Source organism: Kryptolebias marmoratus, linkage group LG10 (genome assembly GCF_001649575.2).
Source record: "Kryptolebias marmoratus isolate JLee-2015 linkage group LG10, ASM164957v2, whole genome shotgun sequence".
NCBI classification, from domain to species: domain Eukaryota; kingdom Metazoa; phylum Chordata; class Actinopteri; order Cyprinodontiformes; family Rivulidae; genus Kryptolebias; species Kryptolebias marmoratus.
In genome coordinates this window covers 10,929,105-10,955,675 of record NC_051439.1, presented here as the reverse complement: position 1 = coordinate 10,955,675, position 26,571 = coordinate 10,929,105, and the positions used below count along the sequence as shown (strand labels likewise).

Here is a 26,571-nt window from a genome sequence, read left to right as displayed (position 1 = left end):
CAAGCGAAGCGAACGAGCGCCGTGCTTTGCTTTTGATGACTTTCCTACCTGTCAGCTCAGCCATGTGTGCCTGAGGGATTCCCATCACTTTGTAACAGGCCTCAATCTGCTGGGCCACCAGAGGCTTGGTGGGAGCCATGAACACAATCTTTCCTGATGGATACCAGCGGTAAAAGTTGTACATAACCACAGAGGCTATGAAGGTTTTCCCCAGACCAGTAGGAAGGCACACAAGTGTGTTCTGAAACAGGGCAGCCTCTGACATCTTCAGCTGGTACTCCCTGACGGGGTAGTTGGTGGGGTAGATCCATACTTTAGCTGAGGAGCTGTCAAAGCCTGGAAAGTCTGGATATATCCGTCCACATGATGGGGTAGGGGTAGGAGAAAGAGCCGTGCTTTCAGATACTGAATGGTCTTGAAAGCAGCTGGGGTTTTCAAGCTGAAGGTTCCTTTCAGCTTCATAGACAGCAACTATCATCAAGTCATCATCGTCTTCTTCATCAGCAGGTATGTCGTGCTCCGCCCTCGCTGGTTTCTCTGATGCACTTGTGGATTCCTGACCGATTACTGTCCATGGAGAATTTCGAGGAGGATGTGTTGTGGCTACCTGAGTTACGTTGCTGCTTGAAGCTGTCCTGCGGGATTCAGCGGCCTTCTTGCCTCCTCTTGCTGGCTGGACAGACTTGTTTTGGGAAATGCAGGCACCCCAAGTCTGGAACAAAGTTCTCTGGTTTGAACCACCACTCATTTTTTATTTTGTTAGCGGCGGCTAAAAACTTTAAGGAGAAAGTGCCATGTAACGAGCAGCAACATCGCAAACGGAACACAAACACAAATTCACTTCCGCATATGCGCGTTTTCCAAAATATAATACCGGGTTGATAAAAAACGCTTTTAGTCATTTGCATGCAGCCGATTTATTTTAACTACGTGGTTCTAAATGTTTATTTATAGATACTTATCAACCTAAAATAATAAATAGTTCTAAAATATTGTATATTTAACAGTTTCATACTTTTAATTTTTAGGTTTGGCACCGGAAATGAGTAAAGAGTTTGAGCTCGTGTCCCGCTCTTTGTAAAATCGCCGTCATGTAACCATAGCAATGGACAGAAGTAAATGGGAGAAGATAATCACGAACTTTCAGGTAACTGTCGTAATTCAGCGTTCAAGTAAAGCAGAAAGTTGAGTTTCTTTACCCACAGCTGCGAGCAATAATCTTTTAGCTAAGTTGGCCTCTGTAGCTAATGCTAAATCGGCTGCTACTCGTTATGGCAGAGCCTCCTCCTCGTTACCATAGTTACTCGTCTCTTCCCTAGGCGTGTGCACGCGGATACCTGGTGAGACATGAAGTTCGACGTGCGCGTGAAGACTTCGAGGAGATTGTGACAGAGATAGACGGGGGCTTGACCCATTTAAGGTGGACTGAAACCGCCATTTCCACTCCTCTCTTCACGTACGTTGTAAGTAAGAACTGCGTTCGTTCGTGTGTGCTAGTTCTAAAAAGTAATTTCTTACTTTTTTTGATTTGTGTGTTTTCAGGACGACCCACTACTGACTCCTGCCAGCTCAACAGGCAAGCCTCCAGAACCAGAACCAGATCCAGATCCAGATGTCTGCGCAGTCCCGAGCTCAGCTCCCTCATCAGAGGAGGCAGCAGATCATATGGTGCTGCTGGAGAGGACAGAGGCGGAAAGAGATGATCCACAAATCCGTTCCCCCATCCACCCAGTCAGGGGGGGAGAGGAGGGGCCCCAGATCAGTGGGGGTACAGATGGAAGGGTGATGAAGGGCACAGACAGGTCCCCCACCATCTGGAGCAGTGTGGAGCCACACATTCATGCTTACTCTCCTGAAGGTAAACAACATGTCACACACTGCATGACATTCGCTGTCTCCATACAAAAAATACTTTTCTACTTTTTTAACTACTAATCTGAAGTTACTATGCACGTGGAACCATTAGATGCATTGAACTGAGTTTATTTTACCAACAATATCTTAAGTTTGTTACAAATGACTGACACTAGCATCAAAAAGGAGGATTTTTACAGATTCAAGTTGTCTTTTCATTTCATCGCTGCTTTGTTTTTCCAATTTGAAGCATACAGTATGTCGCAGACAAATATTTTCACAATAACTATTGAAGAGTTGCGTTCAAATTACTTGTAGTTCATTCCTTTTGAATTTGCAATGTGCAACTTTGAGTTACGTGATATTGAAAGAAGAAAATCTTCACGTTTTCGAGCACATCTGCACGTGTTGTGTTGTCACCTGTGGCCACTTTTCGAGTCGTTTTGGATTTATGATCCTTCGCTCAGGTCCCCCCCGGCAGTACCGCTCGGCTCAGGACGTGCCCCGTACCCCGGAGGACCTGCGTCTCCATAGAAACACGCTGACTATGGAGCTGGTCTGGCTCCAGCAGGCCATCGACAGCAGAAAAAAGGTGATCGCCCAAACGTGCCGCTCTGTTGCATTTCGTCAACGAACCTCCTACTCCATAGGCAAAAAAAAAAATCTTCAAACGAGGCTGTTTTTTTTTAATCACCAATATGCATTCCTTCAAGAAATGCTAGATCTTTAATGTACAATGTGAAATGAGGTTTTTAGTGTTGGTATGTACTTTTTGTACATAGAAACAGCAACATGCTCATCAACACATGAAGTTTTAATAGATATCTGTGCAGCTGATTAACTGATGTCTTGTCTTTCCTGTCCTCTGCAGTACTTAACCCTGAAGAATAGACTGAGCGTGTCCTGATAATTAACGTAACGTGAGCTGAACTCACTCAAGTGGCATCCCTGCAGGACAGTTCATCTAATAAATATTTATTTTTCAACTAGTATTTATCATGTAATATATAAACGTGCGCACATGAAATGTAAATTTTCTGTAGTTTTTACAAATGAAAATGAATAAACTGTATTTTGCACTGTCTGCTTTGGCGTTTTTACTGATTCTTTTCTAAAGCACAACTTTATGGGAAAATGGATCATTCGGTGATTAGAGCTGACTCTTGGTGCGAAACATGTTACATGTTGTGTCTCAGAAGCTCAGATTTCCCGTCCGGATCACAAAGAAGGAGCTGCCACTTGTCGCTCGAGGATCCTTCCGAACATTCACACGATGGTCTCTTGTTACACTTTTTGCTGTGGCACAGCGTCGGAGAGGAGCTTTTAAAAGCTCCAATAAGCTGCAGAAATCTCATTTTCATGTTGCTAAGAAAACTATATCAACAGAACTACTCACGAGGGGTTTAATAATAGCTCTGTCTAGTCTCTTTAATATGCTTAACTTATTTTAGATCATTTAAAACAGTGTAGAGGTTATCTTATTGATTTAGCTTACAGCGCAGAGACCCACCCATTCCCCCTCTCCTCCTCCCCTGTCAGCCTCTTTTGTTGTGTTTTCTGCCGATGGTTTGGCTCACAAAGCCAGTCATTGCTGGCCCTGCTGCCATGGCAACCAGGAAATACTCACCGCCGTCGAAGTAGTAGTGTCCGTGCGAGGGGGGCATAGGAAGGCGCAGAATCTAGACAGAGCGCAGCGGCAGAAGGGACTGATTTTCACCTTTGGCTTCCCTGGATTTCCTCTTCCTCCGGTAAGTTTCTGAGTGACTGAACTGTGTTTAAACTGTGAGACGGGAGCTCGCTGATCGCACAGATGTGTGGCTGTAGAACAAGTATATGTGGCACAGCTGAGTGTGTGTGGACTTAATAACACTTATTTCTTTTTGAACATGCTCAGAGATGGCCGCCAGCGCTGCAGTCACATCCCACCTGCCGCCGGTGAAGAGCGTGGTGGTGTACAGGAACGGAGACCCCTTCTACAGCGGGCGGAGGTTCGTGGTCAACCAGCGTCAGGTGGCGACCATGGAGGCATTTCTGAACGAGGTGACTAGAACCATCGGGGCCCCGCTCGCCGTCAGGACCCTGTACACCCCCAGGCAGGGCCACAAGGTCTCGGACCTCCAGGACCTCAAGACCGGAGCGCAATACGTCGCTGCTGGCTTTGAGAGGTTCAAGAAACTGGAGTGAGTAGCATTTACGGTGCTGATTACTGTTATGGTGTTGAAACATAAATAATTGTGTTATTTGATAAAAATAGATGTTGTGCTTTTACTGATGAATCACACATGTTGTCTTCATATTCAGCTACCTAAGCGTAGGAGCCAAAAAGCCACCCGGGATTCGCACCGAAACCCAGGTAGGCTGAAGGGCGACGGTGTTTCTGTCTGTGTCTGCGTGTGCTGTTCATTTGTAGCCTTAGCAAAATGTCCCGTGAACCATTGGACGGATTTGAATGAAACACTCAGGAAGGAAATCATCAGCTGTACAACTAATTAACTTTCAGTCAACCCCATTAAAGATGGCCGCCACAAAAATGGCTCTAAACTCAGTCAGTTTTACAGACATTGAGCTAAAATTTGGCGTTATAGTAGCTGACAGTCATCTCCAGCTCATACTCTGACAGCTATCTGATCGCACTATATCTGCTTTTAAAACTTGGCCTCTAACTATTGGAGTCAACTCTGTCTGTCTGTTAGCAAAATATCTCATGAACCTTTAGACGGATTTTAATGAAACTCTCAGAAAACAATCACTGGACGTATGTCTACAACTGATTAACTTTTTGAGCCACCACAATTCAAGATGGCTGCCTCAGCTAATTCACTTTATCAAACACAAAATGGCTATAACTCGGTCAGTTTCACAGATATTGAGCTGAAATTTGGTGTGGTAGTAGCTGAGAGTCAATCACAACACATAATCTGAGCTCTACACATTGTGCAATATTTTCATTTAAAACCTTGACAATAAAAGTTAGAGCCAACTCTGTCTGTTAGCAAAATATCTCAGGACTCACTTGTCAGATTTTAGTGAAACTCTCAGAAAGGAACCATTGGATGTGCATACAAAAGTCATTCGCATTTGGAGTCAAGTCAATTCAAAAATGGCTGCCGCAACTAATCAACCTTAGCCAACACAATAATAGCTGTAACTCGGTCAGTTTTACAGGTTGGGAGCTAAAATTCGGTGTGGTAGTAGCTGAGAGTCATTCACAACTCATTCTTCTATCACATCACACAGTGTCGCATGAGTTTACACATTACATCAATAAAAGTGGCTACAACTTCATCCCTTCTCAACATTAGATAATTTTAGTGAACATTTCTGACACGAAACCATTAGGCCTTTAATTTCTTATGTAGCCAGCTTCCCTTCTGGTAACACGGTCCATCATTTATTAATCTCTCCCTAGCTGAGAGGAATGCTCCACCAGGTTACACAATGAACTGTTTTGAACACCTGCCAAGCCAAGTACGAACATAAGTGCAGTGTTTTCCACGACTGAGCTCGGCTCTCATTTGCCTGTCATTGTGGTGGCCCGTTGTTGTGCTGGAATCAGGCTCAGTCCTGCGCCTAACGTGCTGTTGATGTCACCAGCTTACATGCAAAGTACTAGAAATTAGGAGCTAATCGTCACGGTGCAACTTAAATCACGGCCCTTTTAAATTGCATTAGCTTCATTACAGCTGGATCCCTGCATCCGTCTTATCGATTTTTATGAATGACATCAGAAAGTTCTGAGCGGACTTCAGACATTTGGGGGGTTTTTTTGTGACTCAAGCCAATGATGATGATTAACGATGAGTCCAACCGAGCCACTCATCCTGACCGTGACTTGCTGTGAATTCTGACCACCCGAAAAAGATCGACAGCCCGTTTTTTGTTTTGAGCTGCAGAATGTGTCCTTGTTTGTTCTTGTTTATTGAAGAATAAATGCGTGGGACTTGGGTGCCTGCCATTCTGAAAGCAGATTTGTTTTTTAGCTGGAGTCTTTTGGTTTTAAAGTCTTAGATGCTTGTGTTGTGGTTGCTGTGGAGCAGTGCAGGATGGGTGCCTGTATGTGTGTGTGTGTGTTTAATCCCGCTGGTGGAACAAAAAAAAAAAAAGAAAAGAAAGAAAGTTTCCACACAACTCCATCGGGGCCACGTACATGTCCCAGCAAGCTTGAAATCACGGCTTCTGCTGTAAATTAATTAAATGTGCGGCGGCTCTCGGAGGAGACGTCTTTGTTCTGACATGGCTGACGTTGATGTTGATGAAGGATGCGCAGAGAGCCCTGACAGGACGCCTCAGATCAGACACAGAAGTGAGTTTGATGCCATCGTTGTGCGGGATAGACGTGACGTAAATCCGGCGACGGAATTTTTCAATACTGATGGGGAAAAAAACGACAAGACTGTGATGCCCGGCACTTCATTTTCTACATTTTCCCAGCAGGCCAAAGCCATCCAGAGGCCGAATGTTTCAGCCAAGTGGAGGAAGTTTATCCCTGTACCTTGCATTATACAGTAAGCACACACACACACACTGTGTGTTATATTGTCATGTGTAACAATCTCAGCAGGATGACTGAACACCTTGACAGGCCAAGGAAGAAAAAAAGAGACAAACTGAATCATCTCAGTTAGCTCCCCTTCTACGTTATTCATCCCATGGCTCTGTATGTATTACACACCCTGTTTGTCTGTTAGCAAAATATCTCATGAGCTACTGAACAGATTTTAATGAAATGTTCAGAAAGTAATCACTGGATGAATAAATCTCAGAGTTACCACGATTCAAGCTGGCTGCTGCAGCCAACACAAACATGGCCATAACCCTGTCAGATTTCCAGATTTTGAGCTCAGGTTCGATGTGGTAGTAGCTGAGAGTCGTTCGCAACACATACTCTGAGCGTGGCATCTTGCAATGTTCTGGGGGCGACAGGCATCTTGTCAAGGAATGCTAAATCTTCCAGATTAATCTCAATCTAAACCTCATGCATTCCTTCACTCAATAGACCTCTCAGCATGCCAACCTCCCCTCTAACGTTTCTGCTCAGCGTTTTTCGCAACGGAGATCTCCTGAGTGCACCGTTTCGGTTCATCATCCCTCGGAGCCTGCAGCAGGACCTGGAGCAGATCCTGAGTCTGATCACAGAGAAGGTCAGCTTACGGACCGGAGCCGTGCGCAGGTCAGACACCCTGTCCCACCCCGTCCCAACCCCCCGCGCCGTCTTCTGCAGAACGCAGGCGCTGCGAGTGTTGTTCCTCTTTTTTCAGGCTGTGCTCTCTGGAAGGAGTCACCGTGTCCTCAGCCGGGGAGCTGGAGACAGGTCGCTGCTACGTTGCCGTGGGAACCGAGAGGTTCAAGAAACTTCCATATGTGGAGCTGCTGGTTTCGAAAGCTACAGAGAGGTATTGTCAGGCAAGGTCCTCTGTAGGTGTAAAAAATGTGCGTCTGTCTGCATCTGAGGGGCTGCAATCTGAAAAATAGTCCTTTCAGATAAACTAAAGGATAAAAAAAGGATTCAAATAGTTGTTTTTTTATTTTACAGACAGTACCCTGAAAAAAGAAGAGTGCTGAGAAGAGCTGAGGTAAACAGCCCTCTCTGTTCCTTCACGTGTTTGTCCTGTTTTCATGCCTGGAAAACAACCTGCGGTTCATTTGCTGCACGCCAGGCCTGATTGGCAACTTTCAGGGGATAAACAGGCGAAAAACAGAATCAGGCCACGTTGTTTTGTTTTTGTTTTAGAACAGGAAAGCAGGAAGCGGCCCAGAAGACCAGTACAGTGACTCAGCTCTACTCAACTCCCCAGAGGTAGCAGGAAAAAAAAAATGGCCCCAGTTTACATCCATACATGATGCATTTGTGTTAACGGCTGAGGAGCATGCTGTAATTAAAATGTATATTTAGTTATGAGCCATGAATTTCAGTCAGACAGTCGCAGGGTGAAGTCGACGGGAGACGAAGCTGCAGCTCTGCAGACGGGCAAGAGGGACGGAGCGGACGAGGTCGCCGCCTTCTTCGCCAAGCCGGCGAAGATTCGCACGAACAGGACGAGACCGCCGCTCCCCGATGGATCTGGTTAGGGTTCCAAAACCAATCTAATGTCCCGCAACCAATCCAAACAGCTCTAAGGAAGGTTTCATTAAACGGCTTCTCGTTCGTTACGTGACAGTTAAGCCAAGTGTGTTCAGAGGGGCAGCAAAAGCCAGGAGAGAGGAGGCACAAGGTGCTGAGGAGGTGAAGGAGGATGAAAACACAGCTACGGAGCTTCCTGTTGACCAGGTCAGCTTCTTATTTCTGTCTTCTGACTGCACTGTCAAAGGCAGCAATACTGAAATGTCTCTGCTTATAAAGTCTGGCTGATTTGAAGTTTATTTCTTATGCTGTGTGGAAAGAGAGTTGCAGAAATAGTGGAGGATGAAGAGCTAAATGGCACAGAGGATGCTCTGCAGGTAGGTGGCAGACGTGAATTATTTCATTATCACCCATCAAGAACTATTGGAGTCAACTCTGTTTAACACTTTAAAGGCAGCGGGTGATATGCATTCCTTCAAAGAATCCGTACATCTTCTGTATCAGATTGTGTTTTACATCCTGTAGCTCAGCTGCCGTAAAAATGACTTAGCTTTTTTTTTTTTGCATTATATAAAAGTTTAAATAGCTACTGTACAAAATGTTTACCAAGATGTTCTACCTGCATCTGCATGGCGAGTATTTAATGCCACAAACACGATGCACGGGAATGATTTCCAAAAATCTTAACATGATATCTTTCATCTAGAAGCCTGCGGAAAGTATAAAAAGTGAGCACAACAACAAGGAACATGCACAGAAGCACAATGCAAAGAAGGTATAATCTGTCCCTAACATATCTGTCTATATGTATGGTTCGTTTTTTATGTCTACATGATTTATTTCCCTTATGAAAGGAACCGGCGTTGAAACGGGACGAGTCGGCAGCTGAAACCCTGGTACACACATCCACACACACACCCGAGCAGCACGCTGATAACCCGTTTATAATGAGTTCCTGGGCAGAAAGTCAGCAGTCTGCACCTGTTTTTTTTTTTAAAAGCAGACCGAGCTGAAGAGGACGTCTTCAAAGTCGAGGCCGCCTTCGTCGCCCTCCGAGGGAACGATCAGAGAACAGCAGGCAAGTTTCCCGGAGGAAACGTTGGCTTTCGCCGCCGTCGTCCTGCGTTTGCGTTAATGTGAATATGTCGCTGTGACAGGAGAGGCTGCAGGACACCTCATCAGTGAACACAGGACAGAACCATCATCAGGACAGCGTCACAGTCTCCTAACAGCATCACTGCTAATAACCGACTGTTTACTGCTCCCACAATGCAGCTGGAATCACGTCTGGCTGCGCTGGTACTACTTTAACTGTGATAATGAGCAAAGCAACAACAATTTGTTTGTTTTTCTTTGTCTTTTACTAGAAGCTGTAAGCCAGAAATGTGACACATAATTCACCAAAACATTTCAGCTAAAAGGTTAATAACAAATGGTCAGTACTATTGTGTTAATCCTGTTTAAGGGGGTTCTTTGGATGCTGACACTGTTCCATTTATGTACCTAAAAAGACATTTTAAGAATATTAGTTCTGTGCGGTTTGAATGAATGTGCAATATAGCAGATAAGATGAAAACTTGTTGTGCCAGTAGTTTATTACTAAAATATAAACAACACAAGAACTGAACAGAACCAGTCCTCTGTGCGACGTCTTAAATACTGTGACAATAAAATATATATATTACTATTGTTCAATAAAATGACTTGATTTAAGATTTAAATCACAGTGAAACATGTACCTCAGCAAGACGTCCTAAACACGAGGCGACAAAGAAGAAAAGGGAGGAATGGAAACTTTACAAGTAAACTGCCCCTGTGCCCTGCTTTTTAATAAAAAATGACGCGTATTTGTAAAGCGAGGAGTTGGTGAATGGTCCATTTTCACCCCGCTGCCTTAAATGGATGTTGTCTCCATCTTTGCCTATTCCGGTCACACACAGCAACAGAGCGCTTACGAGGAAAAGCAAACAACCACTGATTTTCTTCCTTTGTGGGCGCCATAAATCCACTCCAGCTTTGGACTGAACCCTAGATGAACTCGGGTTAACAGCTTGTTCCTACACGGGCCTTTCGATGCTCGAGTTTAAGTCCTTTTCTCCCACCAGAAACGTGGCTCTGCCTAAATCCGATCGACCCCCTGAACAGAACAGAAGAGTTGGGTTCGATCTCGATCAGAGCTCAGGGTGGGTCGGGTTCTGCTTCTCGGCGCCGCCGTCATTCATGGAGCTAATGACGCACAGGGTGATGCCGGCCATGGTCAGGAACATCCCAGCCACGGCCTCTGCAGAGGGGAGGGAAGGGAAGGAAACGTTTGCGTTTTGAAGCGCATTCGAAGAGACACAGTACAGTGTTTCTTTCTGCTACGTTTTAACGCATAAGCGACTCACGTTTGCCTCCGAATTCTTCTCCCAGTAGCTTCCCAGTCAGCAGAGTGAAAAGGAAAGTGAGCGAGTTGGCCACGGGGACAGCGAGGGATAACTCTGGACAAGAAGGTTTCTTTAAATTAATTTCAGCTCTTTAAACACAGAATGCAATGACAGATACTTTCACTTATAGTCCAGCTTCTTTTCCCTGCGCCTCCGTGGGTTCTCTCCGGAAATCAGACCTACTCCCACCAACAAAAAACACGCATGTCGAACTTTGTTTGGACGCTGCGACGGGCTGGCGTTACACCCGTGCGGGTCTCCCAGAACAAAAGCTGGGCTTGGCTCCAGCATACACCACCCTGAACGGGAGGAAGCAGGCAGCCAAAGGGAACCGCTATCATCGTCTCCAATTAGGTTTTGGACCAACTTTAAACCAGTCAGCTTATTTTAGATGACTGCCAATGGTCTCTTTCTATCAACACTAACTGAATCCAGCGGCTCCAAACTTTTTGGGCTTTGACCCACAAAATAAAAGCCCTGACTTTTGCTGTGTTGATCATGCAGGCACTGATAATAAGCCATTTAACAAAGTGTCTCAACAACCATTAAAGTATTTTTTATTCCATCCATGACTAATGTTTTAATCTCTTGGTCACAGTTAAGGCTATATATGCCATTTTCAAAATTAATTTAATTTCTGTAGAACTTCTCAGAAACCCTCACTTGGTGTTTTACGACCCACAGTACCCCAGCACTGATCCACCCATGTTATCATGCTTTTGTCACATATATGTCCAAGTAGCAGAGGCTACCATGAGACAGCTTTGAAGTGAGTGTCTCACCTGTGGTTGACAGCGTGTAGTAGTAGACCAAGGAGCCACTCTGGTTCAGCAGAAATGGGACCAAGTACTTGAAGGCAACACAAAGCGGAAAGACCCAGTTTGAACAAATACTGACCATAAAAGAGGGAACTATTAGTTAATAATCCAAAGGCATACCTTGAGGTTTAGGAAAAGAAACCTGACTTCAGCCAGAAGCTGTGAAACTTTGCTGGTTTTGGTCACATTTTCGATTCCCTCCGAGCCTTTCTTTAGGAAAGGGTTGGTGCAGCCCCACAGCACCGACACAAGCAGCAGACTGCAGAGCTCCGCTGCAAACACGGAACAGTCATGTTTCTATACACTGTTAAACTATTTAATGTTTTTACTGTGCTTCCATTTATATTTGCCTGTTTAATTTATATCGTTGCTGTTTTACAGTGACTAAACTGCGGTTTGACAGAAACAGGATAGTGACGTAAGCAACCGGTTAGCTACTTCCTTAGCATGGGCTATGTGTTAGCGTTGCTTTAGCCCAAAAAACAAATGAGCCGCACGTATTAAAACTCAAATTCAATACAGCCTTTAAGCTTCCAGCGAATACAATTACATGTCAATATTAATCAGTCTGATACCACTCACCTACGGTCACCATTGTCACGTAAGCAGCATCGTCAGTAACAGTGAAGTTGCATTCAAGACTCTTCTTTGTTTGTCAGTTAATATTATTAAACGACCACGTTTACGTATGACTTCAAATACATGACAAGTGATTAAATAAACAGCGGACTTAAATTGTGAAAATGTAACACAAAACATCAGATTTATTCTGATTGTCTTTTCGCTGAACTGCACTGATTTGCAGCAACGACGCTATTGTCTTCTTGAACGCAGCTCTAAAGCTTTCCACTGCTGTTGTTTATTCAATCCAGCAGAGGGCGCAGTAATAACAGTCTCATATATTTTTTCTTCTTTTTTTTTTAAATTTCCTACAATCACAGCACACCATTTTATTCCTCTACTATAAAATGAAATAATAATGCTTGACAACAATTTAAAAATTATACATTTTATTTTCACACCAGTCATTTAAGAAAGATCCCCTCCAAAAAAAAAAAAAAAAAAAATATTAAAATTACAAGGAGCAGTGAAAATAAAGTGCAAAATACTTTGGTCAAATTAACAAAGATTCACATCAGCGGGTTTTGCTGACAGATATTAACCAACGTGCTTTCATGGTCTCTTCACTTCTTGTAGTTATAAAAAAAAATGCATTAAAATTGAATAAATGTCTTAATATTCTGTATGTGGTAGACAAAAACAAAACCACATTCAGTAAAATTAATATGTAAAGTTAATCTATTTCCTCAGTCATAATGGTATGTGTTACACAGTAAGCTGTCTTCTGTCATGGACTCCTTCATCTATAACTTTTACACTAATTTGTCATTAAACCTTTTTAAAATAAACAATCCTTTTCTCTTCTCTTTAAACACAGAAATGGTCCAATTTTCTCCAAACAAGGTATCAAACACTGCAGGGGAACCAGGAGGGGGAATTACAACGAGAAGCCAAAACAATGTTTGAGAACAATTCCTTTAGACTAACATTGTTTGGGCATTTAACGCTTCCTTATGTTCCTTTACTTTAAACACTGACATGAGCCAAAAAAGCCGTTCTTCAAAAAGATGGCCCTAGCTTTGCCACCACGCATTGTCCTTCACATTGTGCTTGTAAGCCATATCATTTTGTTCATGATGCATATTTTTGTAATCCAACCAGCTGACAGAGACTGACAGCGACAACATCACAGATTCAGTCGGCACAGTTTGTGGTCAGGGATGAAAATAACACATCAGTCAATGCCTATTTAAAGCCCAAACTACAGTCTCTCCGTGCGTGTTTGTGTGTGCTATGTGTTTCCAGATAAGGGTGTGTCGTGGATGGTGACCACAGTGGACCCGCTGTAGTCGCTGGTGGTGCTGAACTGCTCTATGTGATTTCCCTCCGCACTGCTGAGCTCCAGTCTGGTCTCCGAGGCCGGGTTGGAGTTGGTGATGCTGCCCGACACGGAGCTGAGGGGGTTCAGAGGCAGGCTGCCCTGACCTGTGGACTGGGACAGTTTGGCTCGAGGTTTGGAGCTCCCTCCCAGGAGTCTGGACGCATGTGTCCGCCTGTCCAAGAAGGAACAATGAGGCTTTAGTTCTTCATATATTAGTGCTACAAATCATGAGAGAAATCTCTACAATTCAGTCAGTTTTGCAGATACTGAGCTAGATAAAAGATTGAGCAGTTCATTCAAATATATATTTATACATATTTTCTTTTCTCTTAATGATTTTTCTTATGTTCTGACTCGTCTTTTTTTTTCTTTGTCTTTTCCAGTCACTTTGAATATGCTCTTTTATGTTTCCCTTGTGGTTTCTTTTGTTGCCTCTGTTCCTGTTCAGGCTTTCCTCGAAGTCTTTTAATTTACTTTGTATAAAAAAAGTTCTGACTTTGTAACTTGGCTGTGACCTTTTTACCTCTCATGATATTAGAGGACAAAAAAAAATCTTAATAATAAAAAAAATAACAAAAGCAATTACAAAAATGCAGATTCTACAGTTATCTTTCATTATTATTACTGTTTTAATACCTTTATAACATTCAGCCAATGGAATAATTTTGCAATTACATTTTATTGACCATTGTGTTGTTTTATTTTTTTAAAAAAAAGCTAAATTCTTTAATGTGAACTTTTATTTAAACAAGATATCCAGCTTCAGACAATGAGCTCAGATTGACTTTAACTTTCCAGGAATTAGAGAGATATAAGACCATTTTAAGTTTAATGGGTCTAGGGATAAATCTAAAGTGTGAAAACTGGTTGCAAAAAACATGCTTCTTATTGTGGACACTGGAAGGTTACACATCTGTAAAGACTTAAAGACTCCTGCTTAAAAATGACAGATATTCACACATTTCGAAAACCACGAGAGTGTCTCTAACGTGGCAGGAAGGATAAAATATGATGGGCAGGGTTTAATAAAGCTGCAGCAGACGCTCAGCCCTTCTCGGCGTGGATAAAAATAACCCAATTGTTGCGTGTGAGATTTAATATGCAGGAATGTCATCTCACCTGTTGTACGTCTTCAGAATGATGAGCACAACTGTAAGAATGATGATGACGCCGATGACAATGAGAGCAATCATAGCCCCAGAACCTGACAGGAAAGAAGAAATAAAAAGGGACATGCAAGTTTTGATTTGGGTTTCATGGTTTAAACTCTTCGTTTTGTTCACAATCCCGATCCTTTTGTGTGTTTCCTCCAGTGCTGCTGTCTCTTGGCAACGGCGCCACTTGCAGACAAACAGAACACGGCAAATATTTTCTGCTTCCGCTCCCGGACAGACTACCTCCCTCAGACAGCCTGTTCTCTATGAGGCATATGGTGTTCTGGTTTTGATTTTTTTACCCAGACACGTTCAGGATCCGATGGTCTCTACAGCAAACACCTTCGGAGCAGCGGGGTTTATTATATTTGACTACAGAAGACAAACAGAAAAGCAAAGAGGCACGAATCGAAGTGCGGAGGGTCTTACTCTGGATGAGGATTTGTTCCTGGGACTTGGTGACGGCGGTCGTGTTGGGCGCAGCTGTAGTGTTGGGCACCGTTGGGACAGATGAAGTCATCTTCAGGAATAACCTGCCGAGACGCAACAATCACTCGGGTTAACCAAAGAAACGCAATACTGACAAAAACAAGCAGAGAATGGAGGACAGCAGAGGACAACATGGGAGTTAGAAAATACAATATGTGTGAGAAACAAAAGGAAAGCAACACAGCTGAAGGAATGTCTCCAACAGCCGGGTGTTGTTGCACCACAGGAATGAAAATGACTTACAGATAAACACATTATGCTGCACATTAAAATATCTTCTTTCTACACCGGTTTGTGTCTTATCACTGTGTAATGAAATCCCTTTCTGACGTCTTCACCTCTCCAACAGAGAACAAACAAACTAATGTCCTTGTGCTCTTCAGCCTCCTGATTTGTTTCAGCCTGATGGATGGATGTCAGACCAGAGCTGCTGTGCTTCTCTGAAGGATTTAAAATGAGTTCTTCACACAGAGGACGTCTGCAACTCTTGTGTTTCCGTGCGATGATCTTCCTAAAGAACTGAGAGGTCCAACCTGCTAATCGGTGTGTTTAAAGCTGAAATCAGGAATACTTTGTAAAGTGACACTATCATTATTCAGGAAGCAGATGGATAAAACTAATCTACATCCAGACACCTGGGCAGATCCTGGGGTGGGGTCAGGAAAAGGCCCCTGCTGAAATCTGATTGGCTCCTGAAGTGGTCCTCTTCGTTAGCTCAGCTACAGATAATTAAAAATTACGAACTATAACCCCTCAACGTGGAGCTGTATATACAAGCTGTGGGAACTAAAATATTTAAAATACTCTAACTTTGATGTTAATAAAGGATGACTGAATTTATCGCCCTGGAGGAGAAATTAGGTTTTTGTCGCCACGGTGCGTCCAACCCTCCCGACATGACATAAACACAGCGCTACCTGAGCTGCATAAAGAAGTTTGCCATCAGCTGGTGTATTTCTGTTCCTTGCTGATAATGAAAAAAGAGCAACTTGAGGAACAAAATGAACGCAGGTTTTCTTTACTGCGAAGTAGAGCTACTGAGGTGTCGAACACAGGATGGCGTTGATTTTAAGGACTTTAATGTACTTATGGTGTGTACTCTGCAAGTCTGTGCTGTAAAAAAAAGCAAAATAATGCAAGTATCAGATTTGATACTTGATCTTAGGTGATTAAAATCACTTTTGGGGACCAAAAACAAGTCCTGATCGGGACAAATTATATGGGGGATTTAACAGAATAAGCAGAATCAGGTTAGGTCAGATTTCATAAATGTTCCTACACCTGAGTCTGAGCTGTAATACTACCTTCAGCAAACACATAAAATGCTGCAATAAATCAGTATCCCCCCCTATTCCATTTGCACTTAGCCTTCGAAGACATTCATCAATTGCCATGAGTGGAATCCTTTAGCCTGGGGGAGGTCTCATCGTTGGCCTTGTGCCTCTTTCATTTAAAAGGTCTTCTCAGTTTCAGGCATCGGTGCGGGAAGATTAAAGAGTCTGCTCGACATCACCCCAAAAGGGGAAGAGCGACAGATGCATACATGTGTGAAAGTTTTGCAGAAACGTAGAAGAGGCGGAGGCAAACAGTGGAACACAGGTAAGTGGCGAAGAAGGATAGGTGTGTGTTTTCCAAGTGGAACATAAAGGGAACAAAGACAGCAGACAATAAGAGCAGCTATAATGGATTTGGACTGTTCTGCGTACGAGCTAATCTAAATAAAATCTGCTGTCATGCGTCAGGCAGAGATCCTCTGTCATTCAGGAGGATCCCTGATACAGTTCAGGAAACACACACAGCCGCAGGTTAGGGTTGTCCCCGATACTGACGCCTCCCACCGAGCCAAGACAATGACCGTCTCGGTTTGCTCAAAAACAGCAAGCCTCTCCTGAAATGTCGCACCTGCCTTCAGCTGGCGGCTCAGTTCTGTAAAAGCTCAAACTTCCACTGAGCGTTTGCTTCGGACGTGCTACTCTATTCTGCGGTTTTCACTTGCAGTGAGCGGAAGCTGGATAAAAACAGCCCCGTGGGACTTCCTCCCTGTCCTTCTTCATGCAAATAATGACGTTTCTCACATCAAAATCAAATCAGCTTCTTTTATACAACAGCCAGAAACCACCAAAGTCAAAAAATATCCATGAAAAATAGAAATGTTGGAACAAAAAAAGTAAAACCAAGTTCATAACCACTGGAAGAAATAAAAGCAAAGGACTTCAAACTTCAAGCTAAAGAAAATAAACCTGTCTTAAGGTATGGTTCTGATTAAACGCCACAGTAGCGGGGGAACCCTGAATCAATAGTGGAAGGCTATGGAGGAAAAAAAACTCAATCTGCCTCACTAACTAACCTAGAAGGAGAAACATCCCAAAGGAGCTGCTCTGATGAGGTGGTCTCAAGCAATGGTGTCCAATCCTGGTCCTCGAGGGCCACCATCCATCACATTATAGAGGTTTTTCTGCTTCAGCACACCTCATTTGAATGAACAGGTGATTAACAGGCTTGTGCAGAACCTAAGGACTGAAGAGGTGATGCATCCAGAGAGCCATGTGTACAGGAGCAGAGAACCAACTAAAACATGGCAAAACTGAACAGAGTTAACTTCATTTAACCCCTAATAACTGCCTTTGTGTCGCTGTTAGAGGAGGTGTTTGGGCTTAGACATGTTCCTGAGTTGTAAAACAGAAATGTAGTTCACTGAGTAATCAGAACAATTATGGCAAAGATTTAAGGTAAGCCTTAGTGGGGAGTGACGCAGCAGGGCGTCACACAATCGGAACATAAGCGTAAAAATTTTTTGCATTGGCAGTAGAAAGATCAGGACTCCTGCACGCGGAAAAGCTGCCCTAAACACACACACACACACACGCATGAAATCGGTCCCCTGCTGTTTTCTCAAAAGGTGACGCTGATTGCAGTCAAATTCACAAGCATGTACGTATGCAAAAGTTTCCGTTTCGCACCACCTCTGAGGTTAACGCTGAATCATACAAACTCTGCCAGCCACTACTAAAGAGTTCAAAGCTACCACTAAATACACATTATCAGAACATTTAAAACCTTAAAAGCCTAAAATTAATTGGTGGAATACATATCGCCCACTCATGCCATCCCATCCGAGCCAGAGTTTTACACTAAGATCATCTTATGTTAAGAAATGAAGAATTTATAGCCATAATGTTATGCACAATGTTACGGGACATTGCAAGATCTCACGCTTAAAGTATGTGTTGGGGAGGACTCTCAGCTACTACCACATCCAATTTTAGCTTAATATCTGTAAAATCAATCACATTATAGCCATGGTTGTGTTTTCTAAGGTCAGTTGGCTCTGGTGGCCATCTTGAATTGGGTTGACTCCAAAACTTAATCCATTGTAGATGTACACCCGGTGAGTATTTCCTGAGAGTTTAATTAAAATCTGTTGAGTGGTTCATGAGATATTTTGTTAACAGACAGGCACACACATACATGCACCAACACAAGCCGTTCTGCGGGGATGATAACTCTTTAGAGTCTATTTTCCTGCAGCAAACAAAAGGCAGATTCAAACTTCTCTTGTGCCTTTCCTGCATGCAGCTGGTGTTCCTACAAAAGCCTCTTAAAACAAATGAATAAGTGGTGGTTAAACAGGATTGCAAGGTTTCTTAAAACAGATGAAAGATCCATCTCTATTTTTGCATTAAAACACCAAAAGTGAAAAAAAAAAAAAAAAATCTTCTTAGCAGAATAAATGTGTAACTACAGCTGACAGCTGTAGATCCTGGGAATAAGGATTTACAACACAGGAATCCATTTGACTATTTTACTCTTAATTTCTTGAAATATGTTATATGTTTTTATGCTATAATCACACAAAATAGCAAATAAAAAGGTTTACAATACTTATTTTTGATTTCTGTACACTAAAACAGTGAGGATCTTGTGCTTCTCTTCCCTTTTCAGATTTTTATGATGAGTTTCAACACATAATTTATAGAAAAATGTTATTTTTTTATTACCCTTTGACCTCATAGAGCGTCATAAAACTCGGATACTTGTGTGTACTGTACATTTTATCCAGCCTCCTGCTCTACAGCAAATATTGCATAACCGCCTCTCCAAGTGTGGACATGAAATTAAGCATGGAGGATAATCATGATGTATATATATCACATTTAGTGTTTACAGATGTGACAGCTTACGATAAGCAGCTAAATGATTGCAGGTTGTATAAAGTTGGCAACACAACTGCTTTGGTAACAGAATGTGGAATTATAAAGGGCAGCAGAGGCTGGACAGGTTATCTGTGGTCATTTTTTATAGAGTAAAACCTAAAATGGCAGGTTTACCCACACATAACAGTGAAGTTGATTATCATAAATAGTAAAAGTAATTCTGGTGGATATTAGTATTGCACACACAGAACCTGCTGGGTTATTTTGACAACTAAACTGCTGGGTTAAAGCTGTCGGGTCAAAGGTTGAGCTGATTTGACTAAATATGTATTAAGTAAAGGAAAGACAGTAAAAAGAACTTGTAAGAAGATGTTTAACCTGGCTGGTTTTGTTAATAACTTTAGTTTATTCTTCACAGTGAGCTTAAGTTCCTAAAAAAAGCACAAGTTGGTGCTGGCTAGCTGATGCTGATGCAGTAGAACAAACTGTATACAATAAAAACAATACACCAACATGCCAAAGGAAGTTGTCACCATTTAAAAATCAGCTAATTTTTCATTAAAATCAAACCCAGTTACAGGTATCTTAGTGAGAAGTACCAAAACCTGTGCAATTATTTCAGATTTGTCCTTTATCGTGATTTCTGCAAATACTTTGCACGTGTACACAAAGACAGGAAGTAAATTAATTCCCTGAAGTAAACCCCTTAAAACATTTCCTCCACCAACTAACAAGGGCGGAGCTAGGGGGGAGGCACAGAGTGGCAGCTGCACTGGAAAAAAACACATGACGCCACCCCATCTGACATCTTATTTGTAGACTAATTCAAGGTAATTGCAACGTATCAGGCATAAAAAAGAGATCTTAACTTTATCAAATGGTGCAGTCTGAAAGAGTTTATCCCAGTACTTTTCCAGACATGTCGAACGCAGTTCTGAAATGCAGGTATGCACTTAGTGTAAACAACACTCGACTCGACTGAATCAGTCAAAAACAACATGGAAGCTTGAGTCACACATTTTACCTACATTATCCTGGCTGTACTCTATGTCCAGTGAGTTTGATGTTTGGCCTGTTTTCAGTCACTTCAGCTCTTTTTGTAGGTAAACAAATCCACGTGGTAGATGCCATTAGGTCCGTAATTTTGCTCACAAATTTTTAATTTAAGGACACATCAACCATGAAGATGAGAAAAAAAATTCTGTGAATTTTTTAGTCTGCTTTGTCTTATTATCAGCTTTTACTGCGAGTCCCTACCTAACCAGTGTAAACTGAAGTGGTGAAGATATTCAACTGCCGGTTCAACAAAACTTTGATTTCAAATGTAAAATCAGCTACAAGTTATTAAGCTTTTCCAACAAAACTATGATCAACTGTGATATAGGAAAATCTGCCTTAGTTGAGAACAGTTTCTGTAAAAAGAACATGCAACCATGTGTTCAGCTGGTTGCCTGACAAACTCTTCATGCTAGCATTTCATCTGTCGAAGTGCACATTACCAACGAGACGTCTACTAACAACATGAGTGTGAGTCAGCTCTGAAAGAATCGGGCGTGAAGACTGGTTAAAGACACAGGACAGCCCTCTAATAATAATAATAATAATAATAAAACCACCTCCAGTTTCACACCTTCAACTAAGTGACACGCAGCCAAACCGTGTGACACCCTGTATGACTTCATGACTTCAGCTGGAACGCAAACTATACACACTGATATCTGACTCATACAGTTAGGTTAATTACTCGAAACTCTCCTTAAAGATGGCCGTACAACAGTGGATTCTTACTAAATGCAAATTCAAGTCAAGCTGTAGGGATTCCAGTCATATGTTGAGTCTTTGAAGGGATAGTCCAATCCTTTTTGAAGTAAAATCTGTTTGCTAAGGCACTAACGATTGATAACTATTAGACCAGGGGTGTCCAATCCTGGTCCTCGAGGGCCACTATCCTGCATGTTTTAGTTGTTTCTATGCTCCAACACATCTGATTCAGTGGTTAAATCACCTCTTCTTGTTCTGCAGAAGCCTGTTAATCACCCATTGATTCAAATCAGATGTGTTTGAGCAGAGAAACAAGTAAAACATGCAGGATGGTGGCCCTTGAGAACCAGGATTGGACACCCCTGTATTAGCTAAACCATTGCTTTAAAGTCATTTGAGCTATTTTTGGATATCAGGAGGATCCATGTGTTTATATTTACAGACCACACAAGCATGATGATCCCTTTAAAGGGTAGAAATATGTCTAAACTGATAAGAAAAATCAACTTTTTCTGGATATAACTAGTTTTACATCAATATTTTGAAAGACAAAGGACTTTATAACTAAATCTGATCAGGACGCTTTGTAAATGTATGTCTTCATGTGCAAACCTTTTTCCCTGCAACAGCAGTTCATATGTTGCTCTACTTATTGCAGCTCTTCTCAAACGCCTCAAATTCAATATCCTTCCCTCCACGCCAAGCAAACAAATCACGTTTTCACCTGTCCACACAGAAGACTCGGCACTGAACAGGAACTCCACAGTTTCCTCTTTTTTTTTTTTCAGCCGCAGCTGAAGATGAATGGGTTCGGCTCTTACTTGTTCACACGTTAAATAAAACCATCGCCATAAACACAGAGTCCGGCCTTCACTGAATGCTCGGCGTCAATATTTGAGGAGGTTAATGAGAGAAAGGTCGGCTTCGGGAGGACAGGCGTGAAGTTTGATGTGGAAGCGGAGCTCTTTTGTGTCACACCAGATGCTTGCTTCCCATATCATTTGTTTCCACATGTGATGGGAGATTTAACTGGGACATTTATTGATCTCATTTTGTCACCTAAGGCTCAGCAGCAACACGTCATCAGCTGAGAGCACAGCTATAAGATGCAATTTAACAAAACACGTCTTTCTTCCAATATGTTTTCTCAAAATGCTGTTGAATTCTCTCGCTGCGTTGTGTGACTCTGGGCCCCGAAGTAATCACACTTCCCTTTCTTCTTGAAACAGCTACAACTCAATAACGCGCTCCTATCTTCTCTGAGAATGGCATAAAACAGGTCTGAGACGGAGGGAGGTGGAACGAAATCACAACGCAGAGTTACAATAAGTTTGCAGCTTCCAGGCATTGTGCAGGTACTGAAAAGCATGGCGGATGGATGAATAAAGGAAATGAGAAGTGCCTTTGTCCACCCGAGTAAACAAGCCTTTATGCCGGTCAGGGTTTGACTGATGCTTTCATCATCGAAATGTACTGAAGTCAAACAAATACCGTGAAAGGTGTCCAGAATCAGTCGCTTTGAGAGATTTAGATTTAACTTAAGTGCTTCTTTTCTAAGAAACTATCACTGGTAAAGTCAAACATCAAACAGGCCTAACATTTGCTATTAAATGCCACATGTTGTCATAAAACAGAGCTTTCTGTGTACACACAACACAGTATTTGCAAGTAATGGAAACTTCTTTGTTTCCTCTTTGTGTTCATGAATGATTTTTTTCTTTTCTGGCATGTTCAGCATGCCTTCTAATGCTGGCAGACAAAACAAAACAAAAGTTCTGCCTATCTGAGTTAAGAGAAGAAAGCTCACTGCCGTATAATTAAAGGTGACCTTTGAAGCCCACGTGGAATTAAAACTGTCACTTTGAGCTCCTGACTGAGGCCAGATTTATTAAATTAGAAAGGATCGCAGCTCTTTCTGCGCTTGGAGCTGCACGTACAAACGCTCTGCTGGTGACATATAGTCTTAAAGTGGCGAGACTTGAATTAGTGCATCAAACAGAGGTCATGTTTTTCCACGGCGTTAGGGGGAACTGATGAAGTAAGTGCAGCAGCTCCATGAAACAGTCACTCATCATTGCATCTTTGGATCCAGGTGTTCTTACTTTACAGCCTTGGCTAAATATTAATAATTTCTGGAATGCGAACTATTGGTGTTCACCTGCTGCCTTGCCACACACACACATGCACGCACACACAGCCTGAGGTAAAGGAATAAAAGAGCAATAATACACACATTCAGAAGCCATGATTAGTCCTGTGACCTACCAAATAACGTCTCCTCCTTGGTTTCAGCTCCAGCCCTCTCCAGATGGGAGCCCGAGCAGTGTAGAGCCCCCTCCCTCAGCTGGCTGAGGGGGCCATAGTCCACCTGTGGAGGCCTGGCAGTCACAGCAGGTCTGAGACAGATGGGACAAGAGCAGTGTGGACGCTGCTCGCGGAGAAAGAGAAAAACAACATAAAAAGAATATTCCCCGGCCGCTGTAAAAGTGGCAGCCACATGTAGAGTGAGTTTAAAGAAATGAAGCCTGGGTGAACACTTTGTGTGTGTTTGGTTTCTGTGAGAATGAGAGGAGGAGGAGAGTGAAAGGACAGAGGAGGAGGAGACTGCCAAGCTTGCTCTGCCCTGGGAGCTGCTCCTCGCTGTGAGGAACCATCTCTGGCAGCTGGTTTTTCAGGTCCTTCCACCCGGCCTTTAGGCGTGCCGCCGTGGCTGCTGATCGAAACGTCACGCTCCTGTCCTGAACTGTGAGCTCTCACTTTTAAGGATCACTCTGTCTGCGTCTCGCACCAAGGTGTACGGCTCCCAAACGACCTCAAGTCCAGCGTGAAGATGTGAAAACGCCCAGTAAGTTCTGCAGACAAATTTGTACAACCATTTAACCTCATATCTGGGAAAGCACGACATCTTTCCACTTCCTGAGAGCACAAATCTATTAATTATTGCATCAGCACCTGTTACACATGTAGTTAAAATTTAACTACACGGGGACTACTTGTTCAAAGGAGACTGGGTGTGTTTTGAGACGGGAAACACACGAGAAATTATGAGTTCTGTTCAAACAAGCTCTCTGCACGTTTACAGGGAAAAACACGTGTCTTGTCCCACTGTCAGACTTGGCTTTGTCGCTAAATCTGTGCCATCGGGATCGCTCTTCGTGTTTCCTCCGGGGGCTAGGTGGTGCCCAGACAATAAAAGCGAGTCAGTGTTGCGCCTTTGTGACAAAGTGTAACCAAACTTCATTTGAGCAGAGCACACACACATTGTTCCGTGTCACCCGACACGCTGAGAGCACGGTTGATGTGTGCCATGCTCGGCTGTGCCAAACACCCTTACTGAAGTATATAAAAGATGGAGGGTTCAGATTTCATGGAGTGGAAAGCAGCTTACAAAAGGGAATCCTAGCACTGCACTGGTATTTGTCCAGGAATACTGTAAACAGCTTGTGTTGGAACCATCCGAGTGCAGAAAATAAACATGGATGCAGAACATGTCCTATTAGTACGCCTCAGGGATTAAAGAGTCTTTTAATTCATCAGACATTTTAGCCTGGATGCTTAAACACGTAGTTAAGATCTGATAAAATGGGGTCCTGTGGAAACATTTTGAAAGGCTACAGAATCTGAATTTTGAACACTGGGAGCTGAGTGGCTGCTGAAATTAACCGGAGGAGCTGAAACTGAGTTGTTGAAGCTAAAAGCTGAAAGTAGCTAAATTCTAGCTAGAGGTAGCAAAAGACTTGCTGAAAAAAGAGGCAAAAGGCTAATTTAAAACTAAAGTAGCAAAAGATTAGTCAAAACAGTCAAAAGGCTTGTTAAAAGCTGCACATTTTTTATAAGTTGAAGTTGTTTTAAGACAGCAGCAATCCACTTTGAGCTTGGCTCTGCTCGGAGTACCTTTCAGCTCATCATTCTGGTCAAAATTAAACTTTTTCTTTTCCAAGCTGAAGTCATTCAAAGAGCTATCTGCAACAAGTAAGACATTAATTGTTAATAACCTTTCCGTAGAGCTCTAATTCAAAAGATCTGAACCCTACCTTTTAGCAGTTCCGTATTTAAAAATACAGAAAATGGTCTTTAAATCAGATCGTGACCTTTTCAGGAGCCACTTTATAGAGAGTACAGTACATAAATGTATTTTTGTCCAATCATGACAACCCATTACATTATTTTACTCCAGAGGAAACTATACTCTGATGTGTGTGAGTGTCTGAAGAGTACCTTTAAAGGAATCCGGAGCTCCAGGGCCCATTAGCGCCCACAAGAGCTTTGTTAACCTGATCTGCGGTATTGCCTGGAGTGCATTGGCACATTCAACAGTAAGGGTCATTGTGAAGAGGAATTCCCCCATTCCCCACACCACGATGAGAGGGCTTTTTGTCTTATGGAGAGGAGAACACAGTGGAAAGTGTGCCTCATTTCACAGCTGTTGCACGGTCCTAACCACCTAAGAGTCACCCTTTGTTTTTCCTCTCCGTCAGTAAGATTAGCGGCGGTGGCACACCTCAGATTAGATCAGTGCTGCTTTAAATATGTAAAGACAAAAGTTATGAGGATGGTGAAATGAAGGATAGGGGTTTAGCTTTTTGTTGTTTAATAATGAAACAAATGGGTGAGAGAAATCTTTTGTCGCAGGATTCACGAGCAGTCGTCCGTCTTGTCCTCGGGGGGGCTGAGACGAGGAAATTGAAGCCGTAAAGTACAACAGGCTACTGAAACACAGGTCACTCACGCCTCACATGTCAAGCTATAAATTTCACGTACGTTGTTGCTCACTGAAAGGACTCATCGACTCAACCTTGCAGCTCTCAGCATTAGGCCAACTGGACAGAATATTTACTGCCGACGGGTCCTTGGGGAAGATGTGAGATGGTGTGCGCAAGGTGACTTAAGACGTCCCATCACAGAGGGAGATTTCTGCTTCGATCAAATCTCTTTTTGTTTGTTTCATAACTTTGTGCACAACTCATGCTAACAATCCAAGTACTGACAGGTGTAGTACTGGAGAAGTTCAAACAGAGAAATTTTCATTTTTGTTAATTCTGGACTAATTTTTAATTCAGCTTTTTTATTATACAAATAAGCTAGTTAATTATGATTAAAAGCAAGGAGGTCTTAAATGTGGAAAGTTCAAAAGTTATTTCTTTTGGGTTGTTTTTAATAATTTTGAAATAATGTCCCAGACAGGCCATAGCTCAGATCCACACATGGATTCAAGCCTTGAAAACGTTTATGAAAACACCCGACCAGTTTGTCATGCAGAAAAACATGAATCGTTAATTTTTTGAGTTTTCACTGGACCACCATTTGCTGGTAATGGTTTCCTGTATTCAGAAGAAATATTTTCAAGTTGTATTCGAAGGTGAAGGTGTAGTTGATCACCTACTCCACATTTAACACTAAACTGAATGCGACCTAAAAGCTAAAAGTAGCAGAATAATAGCTAAAAACTAAAAGTAGAAGAAAAAGACAAACTTAGATCCAGTTTGCTGAAGCAGATTTCAAAGAGAACAATGTTTATGAAGGAGCTGAAGAGATCTCATTGTCATACTATTACAGAAAAATAAAAAAAACAGGTAAATATGAGTGTGAACACTGAATCAGCATTCACACAATAAACACCAGCCAACATGTTTATTAGGAATAAGTCTTTATGTAATTTTTTTATGTGAAACAAATGACTATTTTACTACACAAGTAGAAGCAGATGCTGCCAGAGACAGAGACCATGTCTGAGAAAGAAGTACAGAACATGTAAAATACAAATACTGGTATCATAGAACTGTAAATTATTGCTTGCTTTGCTACGTTGTTTTCTGGATTCCTACAATACGAGACACAATATTCAGTTTTCAACAGAAACAGTACAACAGTGACAGTATTAACAATATTACTGAAATATTCAACAGACGGTT

General features: G+C 42.4%; 5 protein-coding genes across 10 annotated transcripts in view; 2 read left to right on the top strand and 3 right to left on the bottom strand.

Moving 5' to 3' along the window:
* Positions 1–857, bottom strand: part of fancm (FA complementation group M) — a 31,774-nt gene extending 30,917 nt beyond the window's left edge. For all 3 annotated transcript variants that reach the window (XM_025005057.2, XM_017413988.3, XM_037977785.1), the window contains exon 1: positions 49–857. In XM_025005057.2, coding sequence (XP_024860825.1) covers positions 49–748 — 700 coding nt within the window. In that variant the 5' untranslated portion in view covers positions 749–857. The remainder of the gene's footprint in view (positions 1–48) is intronic.
* A 139-nt stretch (positions 858–996) lies between these two features.
* iqcc (IQ motif containing C) lies at positions 997–2,938 on the top strand. The gene is made up of 5 exons (XM_017413963.3): positions 997–1,147; positions 1,320–1,463; positions 1,543–1,858; positions 2,322–2,446; positions 2,726–2,938. Exons 1-5 carry the CDS (start codon positions 1,106–1,108, stop codon positions 2,759–2,761), a joined length of 663 nt encoding a protein of 220 aa, XP_017269452.1. The 5' UTR covers positions 997–1,105; the 3' UTR covers positions 2,762–2,938.
* Positions 2,939–3,400: 462 nt separating this feature from the next.
* dcdc2b (doublecortin domain containing 2B) lies at positions 3,401–9,615 on the top strand. Of its 4 annotated transcripts, none has more exons than XM_017413906.3 (15): positions 3,401–3,602; positions 3,749–4,034; positions 4,156–4,207; positions 6,289–6,359; positions 6,893–7,024; positions 7,113–7,247; positions 7,388–7,427; positions 7,586–7,651; positions 7,768–7,918; positions 8,013–8,122; positions 8,236–8,292; positions 8,622–8,690; positions 8,770–8,811; positions 8,916–8,993; positions 9,073–9,615. In XM_017413906.3, exons 2-15 carry the CDS (start codon positions 3,751–3,753, stop codon positions 9,142–9,144), a joined length of 1,359 nt encoding a protein of 452 aa, XP_017269395.1. In that variant the 5' UTR covers positions 3,401–3,602; positions 3,749–3,750; the 3' UTR covers positions 9,145–9,615. The 4 variants fall into 4 exon arrangements, with proteins under 4 accessions (XP_017269395.1, XP_037833718.1, XP_037833717.1 ...); XM_037977790.1 differs by having other exon boundaries at positions 6,286–6,359; positions 8,625–8,690; XM_037977789.1 differs by having other exon boundaries at positions 6,286–6,359; positions 8,919–8,993.
* tmem234 (transmembrane protein 234) lies at positions 9,493–11,968 on the bottom strand. The gene is made up of 5 exons (XM_017413976.3): positions 11,742–11,968; positions 11,280–11,431; positions 11,124–11,190; positions 10,303–10,395; positions 9,493–10,196 (listed from the first exon to the last, which is right to left on the bottom strand). Exons 1-5 carry the CDS (start codon positions 11,752–11,754, stop codon positions 10,087–10,089), a joined length of 435 nt encoding a protein of 144 aa, XP_017269465.1. The 5' UTR covers positions 11,755–11,968; the 3' UTR covers positions 9,493–10,086.
* Positions 11,969–12,173: 205 nt separating this feature from the next.
* LOC108234185 (non-compact myelin associated protein) lies at positions 12,174–23,493 on the bottom strand. Its single transcript, XM_017413184.3, has 4 exons — positions 22,925–23,493; positions 14,685–14,788; positions 14,221–14,305; positions 12,174–13,273 (listed from the first exon to the last, which is right to left on the bottom strand). The coding sequence occupies exons 2-4, from the start codon at positions 14,773–14,775 to the stop codon at positions 13,012–13,014; spliced, it is 438 nt and encodes a 145-aa protein (XP_017268673.1). The 5' UTR covers positions 14,776–14,788; positions 22,925–23,493; the 3' UTR covers positions 12,174–13,011.
* Between the last annotated feature and the right edge of the window lie 3,078 nt (positions 23,494–26,571).

What these genes read in the sequence shown, in the direction of transcription:
- iqcc (XM_017413963.3), top strand. Translation starts at nt 1,106, where the DNA reads ATGGACAGAAGTAAATGGGAGAAGATAATCACGAACTTTCAG. An exon ending in AGATAATCACGAACTTTCAG is followed by an intron (nt 1,148 to 1,319) that starts GTAACTGTCGTA and finishes TCTCTTCCCTAG; the next exon opens with GCGTGTGCACGCGGATACCT. An exon ending in TCATGCTTACTCTCCTGAAG is followed by an intron (nt 1,859 to 2,321) that starts GTAAACAACATG and finishes TCCTTCGCTCAG; the next exon opens with GTCCCCCCCGGCAGTACCGC.
- tmem234 (XM_017413976.3), bottom strand. An exon ending in CTACACGCTGTCAACCACAG is followed by an intron (nt 10,396 to 11,123) that starts GTGAGACACTCA and finishes CTTCTTGTCCAG; the next exon opens with AGTTATCCCTCGCTGTCCCC. An exon ending in AGAAGAATTCGGAGGCAAAC is followed by an intron (nt 10,197 to 10,302) that starts GTGAGTCGCTTA and finishes TCCCCTCTGCAG; the next exon opens with AGGCCGTGGCTGGGATGTTC.
- LOC108234185 (XM_017413184.3), bottom strand. Translation starts at nt 14,775, where the DNA reads ATGACTTCATCTGTCCCAACGGTGCCCAACACTACAGCTGCGCCCAAC. An exon ending in GGAACAAATCCTCATCCAGA is followed by an intron (nt 14,306 to 14,684) that starts GTAAGACCCTCC and finishes CTTTCCTGTCAG; the next exon opens with GTTCTGGGGCTATGATTGCT. An exon ending in ATTCTGAAGACGTACAACAG is followed by an intron (nt 13,274 to 14,220) that starts GTGAGATGACAT and finishes CTTCTTGGACAG; the next exon opens with GCGGACACATGCGTCCAGAC.
- dcdc2b (XM_017413896.3), top strand. Translation starts at nt 3,751, where the DNA reads ATGGCCGCCAGCGCTGCAGTCACATCCCACCTGCCGCCGGTGAAGAGC. An exon ending in AGAAGCACAATGCAAAGAAG is followed by an intron (nt 8,691 to 8,769) that starts GTATAATCTGTC and finishes CCCTTATGAAAG; the next exon opens with GAACCGGCGTTGAAACGGGA. An exon ending in GAACGATCAGAGAACAGCAG is followed by an intron (nt 8,994 to 9,072) that starts GCAAGTTTCCCG and finishes TCGCTGTGACAG; the next exon opens with GAGAGGCTGCAGGACACCTC.